The 19,220-nt window shown below is 44.8% G+C and overlaps 1 protein-coding gene across 2 annotated transcripts in view; it reads left to right on the top strand.

The window, feature by feature from the left end:
- The first annotated feature begins 322 nt into the window (after window positions 1-322).
- LOC103185393 (ras and Rab interactor 3) overlaps window positions 323-19,220 on the top strand; it is a 33,552-nt gene continuing 14,654 nt past the window's right edge. The window contains exons 1-6 of one of the 2 annotated variants that reach the window (XM_007903854.2): window positions 323-436; window positions 3,483-3,758; window positions 4,068-4,248; window positions 13,211-13,325; window positions 17,798-17,870; window positions 18,557-18,648. In XM_007903854.2, the coding sequence (XP_007902045.2) occupies window positions 3,682-3,758; window positions 4,068-4,248; window positions 13,211-13,325; window positions 17,798-17,870; window positions 18,557-18,648 (538 nt within the window). In that variant the 5' untranslated portion in view covers window positions 323-436; window positions 3,483-3,681. Of the gene's footprint in view, window positions 437-3,170; window positions 3,759-4,067; window positions 4,249-13,210; window positions 13,326-17,797; window positions 17,871-18,556; window positions 18,649-19,220 lie in introns of those variants that run through there. The other variant, XM_007903853.2, reaches the window with a different exon arrangement.

The raw sequence follows: 19,220 nt of genomic DNA, 5'->3' as shown, positions 1-19,220 counted from the left end.
AGGGACTGTAATTATCATGTTTACTTTCAAATGATAAGCTTTTCTGGAGTCTGCAAGTTCGGCAATTTAACAATGACTCAGTGAAGCGTGCGATTCCTTTGCCAGTTCAAGGAGCAGAGATACTTTCCACAATAACAACAACTTGTGGTAACAGAGCCTTGTTAAATGATCTTTGAAATTCCAATCATGCAAAGTCCACATTTTCGCCAGTTCACTGTGACAGTAGCAGCTTTGATCACCTCCAGTAAGTTAACCAGGCGTGACCTCTCATTCTTGAAAGCCATGTAACTAAAATTAATCACACTGTGCTTTCCCCCACAGGATCCCGTAAAATCATTCGGACGATTTTCTCCCCAACTTGGCTTAAACTGACTGGTCTGTGGTTTCCTGGTGTGACTCGTGGCCTGAGTTGTGTTTCGCCCTTTCCAATCCTCAGGTAAAGATCCATCTTTTTTTTTAATCCCCAAGGATTTTATTTCACGATTCCTCATAGCTGTGTTCAAGCCCCACATCAGGACTTTGAGCTCATTGTCAGAAATGCCGACCTTTGGATGAGATGTTTAAGCCGAGGTCCTGCATGCCTGTTTAGGTGGACGTGGCACTAACAAAGAGAAGAGAAGTTTGTCCTGGCCAACAATCCCCCAGACAAAATTGGTCATTCACTCCCTGGCTGTTTTTGGGAGACATTATTGTGTGCAAATTGGCTGCTGCTGTTCACCTTCAAAACACGCAGTCACTCCACTGTACAGTATATCCGTTGAGCCACTTTGAACTGTTCTCTGGGCATGAAAGGGGGCGGGTGAGCATGGCAAACCTTAGGCAAGTTTCCCTAATCCACACATCTCTATTTACCGAGCACAGAAGTAATGTTTTCTTTAATAATAAAGCTAATCCTAGCAGCTCAGTAACATGATTACCAGAATATTAAGTGACTCAGTGAGTGAAGTGATTTTTTTTTTAAAAAATGGCCAGTCCAGAGGGACTGATTTTCTGGGGGTGGAGGAGATGTGAGAGTTAACTTTAATCCAGAAATATAACGTGTTTAGTTCCTCTTTCCACTGTCTGAACGAACGCCGATGAAGTTTTTGACCTGTGGCAACAGGCAAAATACAAATGATGTTTCAACATCGGTCTGATATTAATAACAACAAAATATTATTTGATAATTATTAATGCATTATTTCATCATCATTAATGTATGATTTAACCAATATTAATGTATGATTTAATAATTATCAATGTATGAATTAATAATTATTAATGTATGATTAAATCATTATTAAATCATGATTTTATCATACATTCATCATTATTAAATCATTAGTAAATTTATGATTTAATAATTATGACTGTACACAAGTGCAAGAAGACAAAGTGGTCAAAGTAAAACTCTGAGTCACCTCATGAGGTTCACTGGAAGCAATGAGGGTCCACGAAAATAGCCAGACAACACATGATCAGTCAATGGAATATTCTTCCCCACTTCCTCCCCCCACATCACAGTATAAGCTCAGTAACTCACTCATGTCTCAGTCGCTCGATTTCTGACAGGTCGTTTGGCCCACAGTGATGTTTCCTCGTGGGTTCCTCAGGTGGGAGACCTTTGCTTTCAACTCTCAAACAGCAAACGCGTAGCCATTGCTGTGTATATTTACGTGAGCGCATTGTGCTTACAGGAATTAAGAGTCTGCCTGGCTCAGTTGATAGCACTCTTCACCTCCGAGTCCAAAATCTCAGGGGTTCAAGCCCCACATGGCTCAGATAGTCTATGGAGTTCTGAATCTCAGTGATTAGAGCACTCGCTTGCAAGTGAGACATCTGGGTTCAGTTCCAGGCAGGGCAAAACCCTGGGCAAGTTTCCTTACTCCACACGCCTAATAATAATCCCTCCAAAACAAAAATAAATTGGGCATTTTCAATCCAAGACTGTTTGTGGGACACTGCTGTGCGCAATTGGCTGCCACATTTCACCCACAAATATACGGTTAATTCACTTTACAGCATATTCTGTGAAGCGCTTTGAGCCTTTGAGCAGACATGAAAACCGCTATAGCAAATGCAAGGATTATTATTATTATTATTATTATTATTTAGCTGATGACTCTAGTGTAGTGCTGGGGGTGGCTGTATTGGTTCAGGTGCCGTCCTTCAGACGAGACATTAAACCAAGGTCCCTGTTGAGATGGACAACAAAGATAACACATGACTAATCTAAAAGAGAAGGGAGTTTCTCCCGGTGTCCTGGCTGACAAACTTCCCCAGATAAAATTTAATGGGTGGCTGTTTGTAGCTCGGCAGTTAGCTCTATCTTCTCTCCTCTCCGCTTTGCATCCACCTCCGCAGGAGGGCTGATCATTAGCAACCTCATAAAGACAGGACGCTCTATCCGTCTGTGCAAACGATGGAAATCAGAGCGACCCACAAGGAAAGAGGTGTTTGTTTCAGGACTCCTTATTGCACAACATTTCAGTTTGTGGCCTGTGTCGGGAACCAGATGTGCCTGGAGCTGTTTATGTAAGAGATGTCAGACTCAGTCACACAAGATGCCTTCAGCCTTGAATCAAAGCGGTTTACAACATTGCTGCTGTTTATCAACGCTCTTTCCGCTCCGGGCATTAGTTGGCAGCCGTTTTTATTTCATTTGTTTTTTTCCCGTTTTTTTTTAAAAAAAACATCTTTAAGAATTGCTCGGGGTTTTGTGTTCTTTTCTCTTCGCTTAACTAAAGCAGGAACCAGTTCTGTGAAAAGGGCTATTTGTTTTGCAGGTAACTGGCAACGAACGCATTTTTTTAAAAAAAAATAAAACTCCTCGAGATTTCACAGCCTCTGAAACATTTTTTTTTGTACTCAGTCCTTCCCGTTGTCAAAAGGCATTTTCTGATTAATGTGCTGCGTGCCAGGATCTGCCGTCTGCTTTTTATTTTGAAAAAATCTCCCAGCGAGATTGGCGTTGCTGGAGGCGGTGGGGGTGGGGTTGTGGGTGGGGGCTGTGGGGGGAAGAGAGCCGTTATGGGTGGGGATGGGAGGGAGGGAGGGAAGGAGGGAGGGGGGGGGATGGGCAACTACTCGTTGCTTTTTCAAGCCTCTCCCTGCAGACTCGGCTGAATGCTGCAGAGAAAAGTTTTTCCCCAAGAAGTTCAGATACATTGATTTGCGAACCGACAACAACAACTTGCATTTACACCGTGCTGCTCATGCGGGGAAGCATCTCAGAATGCTTCAGAACGCCCACACGCGCACGCACACGCACACCCACCCACGCACGTACTTTTTTATTTAACTTTGGTCTTTGCCGAATACAGTATATATAGCCTGACACAGGGCTGGTGGAGCTCTGCAGAAGCAGTCAGCGCTCCTCCCACTTTTTGAACATAATCCCGGCGCCAGGAAAATTTGACGAGAGGGAGAGAGGGAGAAAAGCTGACAGTTTCGACCACTGACTCAAACCGGCCCCTTCCTCAGATTTCCCTATTTGTTCACAGAAACACAGGAAGTCAGAGCAAGACAAGCCACAAACACACACGTCTTCCTCCACTATCTTCTCTGTTGCTGTTTGAAGGGCTGCACGCTTTTTTTTGAACAAAAAACGCCATCTTTCAAGCCTCTCGGATCCTCCTCGCAGAATGTGCAGCCCCCCAGCACCTGGGGGGCCTGGATTCATTCATTTGCAGGGTCTCTTAAATGGGGTCTGAGAGACGGTGCCTTGCGATGATGAAGAAAACATCTGGCCAAGAAGTGGAGACGGGAGGCTTGCTGGGGTATGTAGCGCTTAACTCTTTACTCGAGTGGCTGCAGGAGGAATCCCAAGTGGCCCCATATCATAATAAGTGCATCATTGTGTTTCTAATGCCTTTCCCTTGTGCTTGCGTTGAATTAAGTTGGTGTAGGTTTTTGTGATTTTTAGATGAACTTCAGCCCAATTTCACTCTCAAGCTCCTCGGTCAAATGGTTGTGATTATTCACCTTATGTTAATGTGCTGATGGTTTGGTTTCTCAGCCACAGGCACACACTGTTTTCTACACTGGCCTCACTTCTGGGTGTTTTCTGTTTGCTGTCTGTGTTGCAGCCCAAGGCTAGGTGCCAGCAATGAGAGGGAGCAGGCACCCCGAGCGACACCTCCTCCGCGCCACCTATTCCTGTCGGGAATCAGCATCCTGGACAAGCTGATCGGCACGTGTCCAGTTTGGCTTCAGCTGAACATCAAAAAGGAAAAGGTGACAGAAATACTCCACGCAGAACCACTTGGGGTAAGTCCGTGCTGAACACTTTGGTTTAAAGCATGTTAATAATAATAATGGATAATAATAATAATCTTTGCATTTGATACAGCGCCTTATTGCGTCTTCGAGACGTCTCAAAGCGCTTCAGAGTATACACTGTAAAGTGAATTGACTGTATATTTTGTGGGCGAAACGCTGCAGCCAATTGCAAACAGCCGTGTCCCGCAAACAGTCGTGGATTGAAGTGACCAAATCTGCGGTCATTAATTTGAGTCACCAAATATGCCTTGGAGCAGAAGAGGTTAAGGGTCGAAAGCTTTAAAGTAATGAAAGGAATGGATAGGTTAGATAGTTGGGTGACTTTTGTCTCTGGTAGAGGGATCCATGGCAGGGAGGTTGGGGCATAGCCTTAAAATCAGGACCAAGAAGATTAGAACTCCGAAAATAAAGCATCTCTTCACACACAGGACTGTGAGGATGTGGAATGCAGTGAACTAGAATGGCGGAGAGAGATAAAGTGATCTGTTCCATAAGGTGATCTGTTCTCTCACTAATAAAGTGATGGAACAGGCTCGATGAGCTGAATGGCCTTCTCCTGTTGCTCTATTACTACGTTCGGCGAATTTAAGTCAGGAGTTAGCTTTTGCTAGAAATGTGCTGTATCTGAGTTTTGGTCAGTTGGGTGCCTGGCATTGGCTACAAACTGCTCACCCAGTTTCATTTCCCAGTTCTGGAGCGTGTCTCCCAGGTTTGCCTGTGTCTGCAGAACACACGTTGTCAGAAGCCTGTGGGGGTCCAGGGAGTGAGGTTAAGTTGAAATACAGCTGGAATTTATCCACCTAAAGCTGTACAGTCAGTACAGAGCGCTGGCGAGCTTTTGTTGCATACCAGCTTGTTGCGTCGTCCAAAAGTCACGGGAAAGGGGAGACAAAGGGGGAATGCTTCCCAATTGGACTTGGAGCGTTGTTCCATCCCTTGTGAGATGTTACCCCCTGAGTACGTTCCTGTCACTCCACCCCCACCCCCACCCCAGCCCCCCACACAACAATAATAATAATCCTTGCATTTGATATACAGTAAAACTCGCAGAAGTCTGATTTGTATAAATCGTATGATCCCCTAATTCGTACACCTGCCCAAATCTCATTCAAGAGTTTATATTTTATGCAAGTTTGACATAGCTCATACTTTCCATAAGTTACATTAAATGTATGATCCCAACTACGACGTATGTGAGGTTTACTGCAACGCCTTATCACGTCGTTGAGACGTCTCAAAGCACTTCACAGAATATACTATCAGGTGAATTGACTGTAGATTTTGTGGGCGAAACGCAATGAGAGGGGAGCCTTAATCTTGCTCCTCCTCATCAGACCCATCCCTGCTCCCTCTGGTTCCAGCACACTCACGGTCAAGGCTCGCACACGAACAGTGGTCACTTGAACGAGGTGATGTGGATAGTGAGGGCTGCTCATGAAATTGTATCAAAGCAGAGAAATCGTGCCTTAAGTCAAAGGCGTGCAAGGCAGCATAGCGGTGTGGAGAATTGGAAGAATTTGTTTTTGCTTGCTTGTTTGTTTGCATGAACCGCTTTCAGCCTCTACACTTCCTGTTCCAAACAATTCGGTTCCCTTCTTATTGTGAAGTTACAATTTTGCTTTCCCCCCCCACCCCCCAGTTTGATTTACTGTGGTCACCTGGTTTCAATATCGGACACATTTTCTTTTTACCGCTCGCCGCGAAATACCGTAATGAGCAGCGTTTAATCAGACTACAGCGGAGCAGAGGACGTGACATAGTGAGGAGCAGTACGGATTGTTGCAACCCAGTGCGGGATTAGCCAAGTACACAGTGGGAGCTCTTTGGAGAGGATCCATATGGAAGGCACGCTGGAATTCAAATCGTATTTAATAACTACGTTGAGCTGCATTCACGGAAACTCACGGAGAAAGAATCTCATGATAAGCAAAGGAGCTGCTATTTTTTTTTGTGACCAATGCTTCTCCAAGGAAGTATCAGGTTCGTTGAGATTCCCAGTCAGGCACACATACACTGTGTAAAAACATGGTGCAAACAGCCACCGGTCTCTCAGATTTGCTGGCAGCGAAGGCAAAGGAAATAGATTGCTGTTCGTTTTGCAGTGGTTCAGTGCTAGGCCGGGGCCCAGGCAGCACTCATCTCGTTCTCCAGTTCCATTAAACTCGTAGTTAAGGCACTTAAATAGTCAATAAAAACCCCCTCGGGAAGCGCGACTTTCTTGCATTGACTCTGTTTACCCAGCAGCAAGCAGGAACGCGGTTGTTAGTAGATTGGCTGATTGCTTTCCCGGGGGTAAAAATCTCTTTTAAAAAATAATTTGGGCGCTTCGATCCACGGCTGTTTGTGGGACGCTGCTGTGCTCAATTGGCTGCTGCTTTTCGCCCCCAAAATATACAGTCAATTCACTTTACAGTATATTCTGTGAAGCGCTTTGAGACGTCTCGAAGACGTGATAAGGCGCTGTATCAAATGCAAGGATGATAGGATTGTTAATAAATAATTGTTATTTAGAAATCCCGCAAAGTAAAACTCTTTATTAAAGAATCCCCTTAAGATTCCCATTGCTCAATTTCACCCCAAGTCAGTCTGTCACTCAAATCCGCCTTCCAGGTTCGGGATCAGTTTGGTGTGTGTTTTGGGGTTGAGCACTTAGGCTCATTGTCTCGGGTTTGTAAGGGTAGTGTTCCCACTCCAGGGAACATAGGGCTGTTTCCAACTGTGACCCTTCAACCGTGACCCTTTCGGCTAATCCAGAAGTCAAGCCCTTGCGTTGACGGGTCAACAAGGAAGCCTTAAATCCCGGGACGGAGTAGAATAAGAATAAGAATCACTATTACAAGCAGGCTTACAATGTGCACCCATCTCCCTGTTCCCCTTTTGTTTCCAAACGCAAGCCTGGTCTTCCTGTTCCCTCACAATAATAATAATCCTTGCATTTGATACAGCTCCTTATCACGTCTTCGAGACGTCTCAAAGCGCTTCACAGGATACGCTGTAACATGAACTGACTGTATTTTGTGGGTAAAACATAACAACAACAAGCAGGAGAAAAGTTGTGAAAGAGGCAGCAGTACAAAGCTTCAATAAAGACCCTAGTGTCTCGTTTAGGCGGTGTATCTTAATAGGATTGCTTAATGATTCCTGTTAGGATTCCCGTTAGGATTCTTCGGGAACTCTACTCCGGACGTAGATCCAGTCGATGTGGTTGGAATTCCTGTGTTGGAATGACACGCTCCCGGTGACCAGAAAGAGTGCCCATTTTTTAAAAAGGTTCAGATGTCCTATTACAGAATTCCACGAAGGAATATCGTAGATTAGATCCCACAATCTTTCACAATGTTTCTGTGGTGTCTCTGCATCCCTCCGTTCTAAACTATTGCACACAGAGGCTAAACCCAGACTCCAGATATCATTTTATTCGAGTGGAACACTTCGTTTGTCTTCAGATAATTTATTGTTTCCAGACTTCCAGATTTCTATGACTGTATAGGCATTTTGTGGCCAGCACTAGGTGTGTTGCATTCAAAGCACGTGTTTTCCGTGAAATGCTTTAAACTAAACTATGAAAGTTAACCGGAGTCCAGAGGAACTCCTTTGGAATTGTATCTCGCGGTCCCCGCGTCCCCTTCCCTTGCTCAATTTTTGTTTTTGTCATTGTTGTTCAACAGTTTGGGGAAGTTACCAAACTTGGCTACTTTGTGCAGTTTGCTTAGTTTCTATTTCAGAGGAATATTTAGTTTTGTTTTGTTTTTTCCTCGCGGTTCTCTGCAGTTTCATTTGGGATGTAGTAACACTTCCCGTGTTGACTGACTCATATGTTAGAGCCCTGTGATCCATAGGAATATACATGGTTATAGTTTTACCTCTTTGTTTGGAACTCAAAGCTACCCTACCCTTTCTCCAGTCCTTGGGCACTCACTCCTGTTTCCAACCAGTCCCTAAATACCGTACACCAACCACAAAACGGTCAATTTCATCAGCTAATTCCTTAAGCGTTTCCTTATGTTTTTGAGAGCAAGGGAGGGAGAAAGTGAGACAAAGCGTTTTGGGGGAAAGAGAATTCAACATGGAATCACCCTGTAGTCGAACGAGGAATATAGTTGAGCAGGAATATGGCATATGGTTTGTGGAGTTGCAATCGATCTCCTGTACATCTGCTGTAAATCCGAATGTTTCTCTTTTGGAAGTGCCAAGGGATCTTTAATGCCTACTGTACAGGCAGACTGGTCATTAGTTTACGTGTCAGCCGAAGGACGGCACCTCCGATAATGGAGAGCTCTCCCCCAACATCGCATTGGAGTGTCCCCAACACGAGACAACTTGAACCCACAACCTTCTGCCTTACGGGCGAGAGCGCTACCAACTGAGGTAGCAATAGGCTGACACTCGAGTGTCATGAGGGATGGATATGAATGCAGTATGAAACGCAGCTAATTTTGCCCCTACATACTCCTTGCAACAATGTAATGAATCCAAAGTAATGAATCCTCTTGCCATGAAGTGCTCTCTGAAGGTTATGCGAGTGAAGCTGAAGAAATCCTGTCCAAACCTCTTTTGGCCACGTTCAGTTGTGGAGTCTTTGTGCGAAGGCTGAAAGGGGAAAATTCCATATCTGAGCAGCAGCTGTTAAATGTCTTTACTTTTGTTTGTTCAGCTTGTCTGAAACCGGCCCAAGCGCTGAAGTAACAGACTGTTCACAAATGACAGTCCCATTCTCTGTCCTGTAATGGTGTGCTTCTAATAGTACTATACAGTATTGTACAATTAATAATCCCTCTCAAAAAAATAATAATAATAACAATTCGGTCACTCAATCCACAACTGTTTGTGAGACACTGTTGTGCTTTACGGTATACCCTGTGACGTGCTTTGAGACGTCTCAATGACGCAGTAAGGCACTGTATCAAATGCAAAATTATTATTATTTTTATTAATTAATAGAACAGTGGAAATTTGTAGCACAGAATAGGGCCATTCGGCCCAAAGTGTCTTTTATCAATTTTATCAATCACTCCGCCTCCCCCCCTCCTTAGCCTCCTTCAAGTCCCGCCTCAAGACCCTCCTCTTTGACCATGCCATCGGCCACCCCCCTTCCCCTCCCCTCCCTTCTCCCCCCCCCCCGACCCCAGCTCGTACACTGTCCAGGTCTTGGGACGTCCTCCCGACGTGAAAGGCGCTATACAAATGTAATCTTGTTGTTGTTTTAAGAGCCCATTGTCTTTTTATGCAATTTTCTCTGTTTTAAGAGCAATCCTTTCAGTCCCGTTGACCTATACTTTCCCCAACCCCTGTTAGTTCACGGCCTTTTAGATATTTATCTAGTCCCAGATTGAAGGCGAATATCTCAAAATTGCCTCAACAGCGCTCTTGGCTGGGCATTCCATATCCTAACTGCGTGAAAACATTTCTGCTTTCATCCCCTTCGTTTGCTAGCGATCGTAAATTCATGCCCTTCAGTCACTGACTGAGCGACCGGTGGAAATAATTTCATCTTAACAATAATTTTAGACCAGTCCATCCTTGGCAAACCATTCATTCGCAGTGTCATCTCAGTAAATCTCTTCTGCACCACCCCCACCCCCATTGCCTTGACAACTTGGTAAGACTTGAGCAATATTCTGTTACGAAAAAGCTAATTGTATTTAGCAGCGTGATGCATGTGAAAACAAGTGACCCATCACCATCACCTCCAATTCAGGGCTTCTGTGTGGCACTGCAGGGAGAGAACAAGACTGTCATGAAACTTCATTCATGTTCCATTTTACCAAATGGTATTTTGCCATTGCTCTGTTGACCCCGGTTGCCTTTGGAAGTGCACCGTCGGAGGAAGCATCCCCATGGAGTTGGTCTGCCACTGGCAGACTTCAAGCCAAAGCGCAGCATCAAAAACCCTTGTGCCCTGCATAGCATGGACTGCAAAGAAAACGCACTCTGCTTCTTGTGGGTTATTTAACAGCTCATTACGGAAGCACAAATGGTTCCATTTAACTGTTAGCAGGTTTATGTAGCTGTTCACTGCCTCTCACACTATACTCCTTGGTCAAAGTGCCAGCGGCAACTTGAAAACAAGCCAGGAAGACACAAGGCTAACAATTCACATTTTTGACCCTCGATCTCCTAATGCCTCTCGCAGTGTAATGTGCGAGGTCGCTTCCAATATCAATGTTGTGGATGATTCCATCCGCAAGTTCAACTGCTGCTCCTGAGTATATAAAAAAAATACATACACTGATTACTGGAAGAATGTGCTACTTGCTCCAGTGCTTGGCTGACACATTAGTGTACAATGTGCCAGGCTCAGAGAGGCAATTGCAAACAGCAGGCACAACGGGCACCCGGACGTCAAGTGTTTAATAGGAGGCCGAGAGGTCAGGTTGGAGTCAACGATTCCCAGTCGGTGGGCTTGAGACACATCCAGGTACCTGCGGAATTCTCCCTCGCCCCCCCACCATTACCCCCCATCCCCCCCACCCACACACACACGCACCAAATGTGTGTCAGCCTGGCTCAGTTGACAGCACTCTCCTTTTGAGATATCCTTCAGACATGAAAGACGCCATAACAAACGCAAGCAATCCAGGTTTGACGAATTCTTAAACGGAGTCTGAATTGTGAAGCCAGTTTCCTGCGACAGAAAATCGACTCTACAGTGAAGTCTAAGCCTAATGGAGCCGGGTGGAATTTCGTCTCCTGTGAGATGCTCTGCCACTAGCGGCCATTGAGGTTGAGATCAAAACACTTTTGAAAGAGAGAATCTGATGAAGGAGCGTATAAAGTGGTACTGGGAAAGAGCAGAGAGTTGGGATTAGAGCTGTTAATAATAATAAGCATCCGAACGTTCGATACAGCGCCTTTCAAGTCAGGAAGACGTCCCAAAGCGCTTCACAGGATACACTGTCAAGTAACTGCGTATTTTGTGGGCGAGCGTTTTGGGACACAGTGATTTGGCCATTAGAAAATCCACCCTCTACCTCTAGCACATTAACTCTTCCCTGTCATGCGCTCAGTTATTTTCTGCTTTGCATAATAATAATAATCATAATCCTTGCATTTGATATAGCGCTTTTCACGTCGGGAGGACGTCCCAAAGCGCTTCACAGAATATTCACTGTAAAGTGAATTGACTGTATATGTGTGGGCGACCGCGGCAGCCAATTGCGCACAGCAGCGTCCCACAAACAGTCGTGGATTGAAAATGACCAATTTATTATTGTTTTGTTTTTTTGAGGGATTATTATTAGGCTCCGTGTGGAGTAAGGAAACTTGCCCGAGGTTTCGCCCTCTGCCTGGAATTGAACTCAATTTAATACTGCCAACTATTTAGCCTGTATCGTTTACAACTGCAGCACCTATTAACGTGGACACTTGATCTATAATCCTACTGCAGGTGAAAAGCCTCCAAGCTTTTCAATCGTGCAGTTTCATCCGGATTTCCTGCTGGGTACACTGTGTCATCGAGACAGTGTTGTGACAGTCTGCCACATATTGCCAAACTTCCCATCTTGTTTTTGTGTGTTGTGTGTGTGGAAGGAGAAAAATTGACCCCATTTGTCCCACCCTAAACTGATGTTGTGTCACACTCTTGCTTTGCACTTTCAGGGCTAAAAAAACGCAATGTTTATAACGTTGGTGTTGAATTATGTTCTAAGAAATATGACACTCTTGTTTTCTGTGCGAGCAACAGATTATGGCAGATTCCGCATATTCAAAATAAATTAACTGTCTTCGAACTAAGAACGGTTAAAACTGAGGTCTGGAAGTTTTTCTTCCCACAGAAGGTGGGAGCCCCCAAAACTCTAAAGGCAGAATTGATAAGGATGTTTAAAGGAAAGATACAGATACTTGGGTAGTAGAGATATTAAAGGGTAAGGCAATCAGGGGAGAGCATTGAGATTGAAAGATCTACGGAGATGTAATAAACTGGTGGAACCGGCTGCAATGTCTGAATGGCCTCCTCCTGTGCCTGTTTTTCCATGTTCCTCCTGAGGTAGTCTGTTGCATTAGCTCACGACCCTTTAAACAAAGAATTGTTGTTTTTCCACACCTCTCTTGCAGAGGCCTAGGCTCTGCTTTTACAATTAGATCCTGGATTTCTCCCAACTAGCGAGCAGGAAGACACATTTCCTCTTTACTTTGTCAATAACACTCCGCCCTCCCCCACACCACCACCTCTCTCCTGCTCAGGTTTTTTTAAAATGAACAGTTAGATCTCATCACCTACATTTCTCCCTCCCCCAATCACTTCTCACCCCGCTCACGTCCTTCACAGAGGAAACCCAAACCGAGTGACCTGCATTCTGTCTAAAATAAAACGACTGCAGGTTCCGCACTGACTGTGTGTGGTGTGCAACGATATTATTACTTCTGGCCCAGCTCAGAGCAACACAGCACAGCACAGGCAGACAGAGCAGTCACTTCGCATTCAGTTCTGGCTGATCTCCTCTCAAAAGCCTCAACAGTCTGCTCTATTGCAATGCACCACGGCACATAGAAACTCAGAAACAGGAGGAGGCCATTCAGCCCCTCGAGCCTGTCCCGCCACTCTATAAGCTGATCAGTACCTCAAGTCCAAATACCCGCCTTTGCCCTGTATCCCTTAATACCCTGACCTGACACATATCCTAACATAATTTGTCCTCGTAAGTGTGAACCTTTTGAGTTAGGTTTGCAGCAAATACAATGGAGCATTCAACTTCAATGAAAAGTGTGTCGTGACAGAGAATGAGAGAACAGTGGGTCTCTGTGTATTGTTAGAATGAACCGGGGACTGATGAAATGTTACAGGGGTGAAATTGGCGATGTTTCTTAACTCGTTCCTTGTGATAACTCTCACAAGAAACGTGACAAATTTCACCCCATTGCCTGTTAGATTGGAGTGACTTTTTTTAACCTTGAGTGTTCGTATTGCCTAAACTTTTACCTTAATTATTATTTTCTGACTTATTTGCAGACGTTCATAGTGAGGAAAGACAGCAGTCTTGAAAACATGGTCCTTTCAGTCAACTTCTCTGACCTCAATGGAACCCCGAACATCCAGGACTACTCTATAAAAAAAGCACAATCAAGTGGGTACTTTTTCCCCTATCAGTTGCGTATCTTGTGATAATTGCACGTAACCTGATCAACTCCTTTATCAGATTACAGATCTGGTCAGCAGAGCAACATCCTAACCACAAAGCGCAATAAAGGCACAAAGTCTAGTTCACAAGAACACCAAACATTGCTCTACTTTACTTTCAGGTCTTGTGCTGTTGTCTTAAGGTACAGAAGTCAACTCGACAGGCTCAGAACATAAGGAGAACTTTATCTTCACCCTCTAAGCTCAAATAAAGTTTATTGTATTATATATTGGAGTGAGTGGATGGAAAGAGGGAGGCGTTGCACAGTTACACTTGCTAGATTTGCTGGTAACACCCATTAGCCATAAACCATAACTTTTTAATAATAATAATAATCCTTGCATTTGATATAGCGCTTTTCACGTTGGGAGGACGTCCCAAAGCGCTTCACAGAACACACTGTAAAGTGAATTGACTGTATATTTGTGGGCGAACGCGGCAGCCAATTGCGCACAGCAATGTCCCACAAACAGTCGTAGATTGAAAATGGCCAATTTATTATTGTTTTGTTTTGGAGGGATTATTATTAGGCTCTGTGTGGAGTAAGGAAACTTGCCCAAGGTTTCGCCCTCTGCCTGGAATTGAACTCAGGTCTCTCGCTCGCAAAGCGAGTGCTCTAACCACTGAGCTACAGGACTCCGTGTTAGGACTCAGTGTTATTTTAGTCACTCAAGTAACTATGCAAATACAAATCTTTTTGGGAGTCCTGACCACACAGAAACCCATCAGCACGCTTAAAAATATCCAAAGCAAACTACTAAGTGTTCCACATACGGCTGGAAGTTGTCCACTTGTCTCGGACAGAGTGAGCACACTCTCTTCCCCTGGAGGAAGGCACCCTGCTCACCTATTCCCAGAGAGTATTAGGTGCAAGTTGACAAGAGCCAAAGGCTTTGATGGGCCCCAGAATGTACGTGGAGAGTAACTGCTAGAGATTAACCAACTGTAAAAATATTGCGAACACTGTTTGGCAAGCTTCCCTCTCCTTGCCTCGCCTTATCACACTAGCCATTAGGGCTTTGCAAGGATAGCAGGAGCCGAGAGGGATGAATATCTGTGCCCAGTATGCAAATCCTGTGTTTATCTACAAAGATCGGGTAAAAACCCCTGTTGTGAGTCATTGTTGTTTTACACATCCAACCAAACTCTTCAGTTTCAAGCAATCAATGATTAACAGCATCATCAGAGCATCACACAAAATGGCCACTTTCCAGCTCCGGTGCGGAGTTAGACTAACATCAGCCAAAAGCTTTTTTGGATCTGGCCTCCATTCTTTTCCCCTCACCTCTGTCTTTTTTCCCTTCACTATTCTCAGCACAGGGTCCACTGTATGTGACTAAATGCATCCGTTGACTTACACCATCACACCATATTGGGAATGAAACACACAGTGTGAGATGAATGCTTCACCCAATTAAATTGAACGGCAGCCTGATCACGCAACTAATCTAATTTAATCCTTGCATTTGATATTGCACCGTGCATTTCATCAAAATGTCTCGAAAAGCGTCTCACAGGATTTGCTGCAAGGTGTAGTCACTGTAGATTCTGCAGTCGAACACGGCAGCCAATTTGCACACATAAACGTCTCACAAACAGCCATGAAGTGAATGACCAATTTTATTGGGGTGGGGGGGAGATTGTCCACTGAGACACCAGGAGAAACTTCCTTCTCTTTTCAAGTAGCGTTCAGGGATCTTTAACATCTGCATGAACAGAGAGAGGGGACCTGGGTTTAACATTTCTGCAGTGTGTGCTTAGGCTGCGCTGTTGCCAGGCACAGAATATGAGCAGGATCATTCTTCATTTGCTAGTTCACTAGTTTTTATGTCATCGTGCTCGACTGCGCTGAACAGGGCTGCTTAACTTACAATGAGGATTATTTATGCTTCTTAACTCCCGCGACCCAAATGCAGCGATCGTTATTGTGCTCAATGATCATACGAAGCCGCTTGGTATTCAGGATATTTGCTAACCATAAGGCCTCGGTTTCAGAAATGCCCGCCCAGCGCTAAGGCACAATAGCGCTTCACAAAATTTCCTGTAAAGCGGAGCAACTGTGTGTTTTGTAGGCGAACGCAGGGGCCAATTTGCGCCCAGGGTTGTCCCGCAAAAAGAATTGTCCGACAAACTTTGGGATGGTGGTTGGGTTTGGGGTGGTGGTTGACAGGTAGACAGTTTTCTGTGTAGTAGTAATAATAATAATAATCCTTGCATTTGATATAGCAACTTATCACGTCTTCGAGACGTCTCAAAGCGTTTCACAGGATCCACTGTAAAGTGAATTGGCTGTGTATATTGACCATTATATAGCAATTAAGCAACACTGAAAGACAAAGATCAACCAAAAGAAAGTGGAAGAAAGATTAGTTCCGTTTTTTTTAAATAAAACTCCTTTCAGGGCTCAGCGACCACCTCTGAGTTGCTACGACAACCGATACGCATGTTTCAAGTGGTGTGAAACCACACTGGAAATCACCAACGGTTGGGGGTGGGTGTTCAATCTACTCTGCTCTCTCTCTATCTCTGTCTCTCTCTCTCGCTGCACTTTACAAGAGTTGGTACTTTACGAACATTCAGCACAGAATGTCCTCTTTCTCGTTTGTGTTCAACCACTGCCGTCTGCAAGGCAGTTTCCCCTTTTGCTCTTTGTATTTTTTCCTGCTTTACATCTGTGGGAGAATTGCCTTGACTGATTCTGCCATTCTGCCAAGTGTCTTGTTGCCTCTGTTTTGGCCCATGAGATCACATCCTGCAGTGTAGTAGCCAGAGTAGACTGCCCAGAAACCACAACAAGCACATGATACTCACAAACTCTTCGATTGGAAGTGAGTTGGTAGCACTCAGTTATGATAATCCCCGCAGTGTGTGTCGAGTCGTCTCAAAGTGCTTCACAGGATTTTACTAAGAACCTATTTGCACACGGCAAGGTCCTAAAGTACTAACCAAAGGATAGCGTGTTATTGAAAGCTGACAAGAAAGGGGATCTCTGACTGCATTGAGCTTTGTTAGTCATTGACCAATTCAGTCTCATTCAGAGTTCAGTCTCCAAATCTAGATGGTCGAAGTCCTGACTAACCAGCTTTGCCCATCAAAGTAGGACCCCAGAGTGTGCGTTGGGGTAACTAATGGAGTCTAACCAGCTAAAACGACATAGCTTGCCATTAAGAGAACTGTCTGGCAAGCGTTCCTGCTGCTTGTCCAGCTAGGACCACCCTACACATGAGGGCTTTGGCTTACAGGATTAACTGAGAGGAAATGCAGCGATGCTGATGAGTGTAGGGAGGCTGGAGTGCATTTGGCAGAGCTGAGATCCTGAGATGTGGAGGCAGTAAGAACAGACAAAGTAGAGAAATTGAGAGGATTCACTAGATAAATTCTAGCAGAAGGTCATGGTCGGATTCCCAATGTCTTGCCATTTGCAAGCTCGAAGCTGTATTTCCCTGTGTGTAGGCAAGTGAAGACCATCTCTCCAGCAAGGAGGAACTCTGCAACAACCACAACAACACCAACAACAACAAATTTCCATTTGCATTGCGCTTTTCACATCATGAGGACATCCCAAAGCGCACACCAGAACTGTCAAATCTCTTCTGTTTCCTTTTTTTTGGTGTCTCTCTTCTGCATGTGAGGGAGTTCACATCACACGTAAAACCACCTTTATATATATATAAAAAAAGCACTTAAAGTACAACCATCAAAAAGTTATAATATTTAGGAAGAAGGAACTGAAACCCAGTATAATGTATGAGGAACATAGTCAATTAGAAAGCGAGCAAGGGAGAATACAAGTGTATACGTGAATTTAGTTACAGAATGAACTGAAAGTGAATATAGATATAACACAGACGACAACTTGCATTTATATAGTGCCCTTTCATGTGGAGCAGCATCTCGGAGCACCCTAGTTAGAGATGTACCTCCATCACACCAGTCCTTTCCAGGCTCCACTGGCTCCCAAATTCCGAACGGATCGATTTCAAGATCCTCTCACTTGTTTTCAGATCCCCTTCATGCCCTGGCACCTCCTTACCTCTCCGACCTGCCACACTACACCACCACTACACCACCCGCTGCCTCCGCTCGGCTGGCTCCGGCCTCCTGTCCATCCCTCATCCCCTCTGAACCTTCAGCCACTCCTCCCTGAAGCTCTGTCACTCTCTCCCTCAAACCCTCCGCCTTGCCCCCTCCTCCCTCCCCATCTTCAAGTCCCACCTAAAGAACTTTCCTTTTGGTCGTGCTTACGGTCACCTCCCCCGTCCCTTTCCCCCCGGCTGTCATCGTTGTCATCGTTGTTGTTGTTGCTGAGCTTTGCTGTGGGATAACAGTAACAGTGTTTGAGTTGTCATTTTGCCAATGATGTGTAGATTATCGCAGTCGATTCCAACGCTTTAAAGACTCTTCATTCTTCCTTTCAGTCATGCACCTGGATGGATCTTTATTGGTATTTGAAGATATCTTCAAAATGGTGGCATTTTACTGTGTAAGCAGGTGAGCTTCTGGACAATATGCGAAGATGTACTAATGGAGGAGCACAAGAGCACGTGGGTTTAAAAGTTGCTACGGGCAATTTCAGAAAAAACAGACGCCAGGAAGTTTTTCTTGACCCAAAGGATAGTTAATGACAGGAGCAGGGTGCTGACTGAAACACTGACTCTCGCTAGTAACAATAATAATAATCATTGCATTTGATAAAGCGCCTTATCACGGTGTTGAGACTGCAATTCCGCTCACTCCGCTCAGCGGGCTCCGGCCTGCTCCATGTCCCCCGCCCAGCTTGCCCCACTGTCAGCGATCGGGCCTTCAGCTTCTCTGCCCCCACCCTATGGAACTTCATACCCCATTCCCTTCACCTCGATCCCTCCCTTCCCTCCTTCAAGGCACATCTCAGGACCCTGATCTTCGATCGCGCCTTTGGTCACCCTCCTACCCCTATCCTCCCCGACCTCCACCCTTCTTGATCCTATCCCTTCCCCCCACCAGCCCACTCCCCCACCCACCCCCGCTCAGGTCCAAATCCCTGACTGTCCAGCACCTTGGGATATCCTTCCAAGGTGAAAGGCGCTGTGTAAATTTAATTTGTTGCTGTTGTTGTTCAGTACTTCATGTCTTATTACCCATCACCACTGTATCTAACTGGAAAGACTCACTTGTGTACCTGTTTCTTGTGATTGCAGAGATGTGTTGCCAACTACGTTAGCCTTGCCCCTGGCCATAGCAGGAGCCACTAACTCTGAGGAACTGGATATTGTTTCACACCTGGGAATAGGTACGCTTTACCTTAAGTGGTGTTACGATGCTGTAAAATAAAATTGATGTGTATGATACACTGTAGGTGTAGCGGTTGGAACAGAATCACCCGTCCTCAGTTCAGTGTTGTTATAATGCTCAGCATTTCAGTTGCATTGCCACTCGATGCATCTGAAATTGTGACATCTGTATCATCTCCTTCGGTGGAACGGACAAGAGAGGGCAGAACAAGCTTCTGATTTTTACATTTTTGGGGGAAAAGTGTCATATTTATAGTTTCCGCTTAATATTTCCGTGACAGGGCTGCCTGCTCCTGAGAGCTAGCAATTCACCGTATAATACTGATCGCTTCACCATAACTGAGGGAGCTGCACGGATGCAGAACCCAACTGCCCCAGGAAAATAGGTATTTCCCTGAATCTGCCACAGTTTGGGTAATAATTAATCGAAATGAGCACAAAAAGTTCCAATGTAGATTCCAATAGAAATGCTACAGTTTAACTTGAGAACTTCATTTAATAACTTGGATGCACATTAATGTTTAATTGGGAACAAGTCAACATTAATCCACTAAAAATATCTATTGGTAGA

The sequence above is a fragment of the Callorhinchus milii genome, unplaced genomic scaffold, assembly GCF_018977255.1.
Source record: "Callorhinchus milii isolate IMCB2004 unplaced genomic scaffold, IMCB_Cmil_1.0 Scaffold9, whole genome shotgun sequence".
NCBI lineage: Eukaryota > Metazoa > Chordata > Chondrichthyes > Chimaeriformes > Callorhinchidae > Callorhinchus > Callorhinchus milii.
This window is presented reverse-complemented; position numbering and strand designations above follow the sequence as displayed.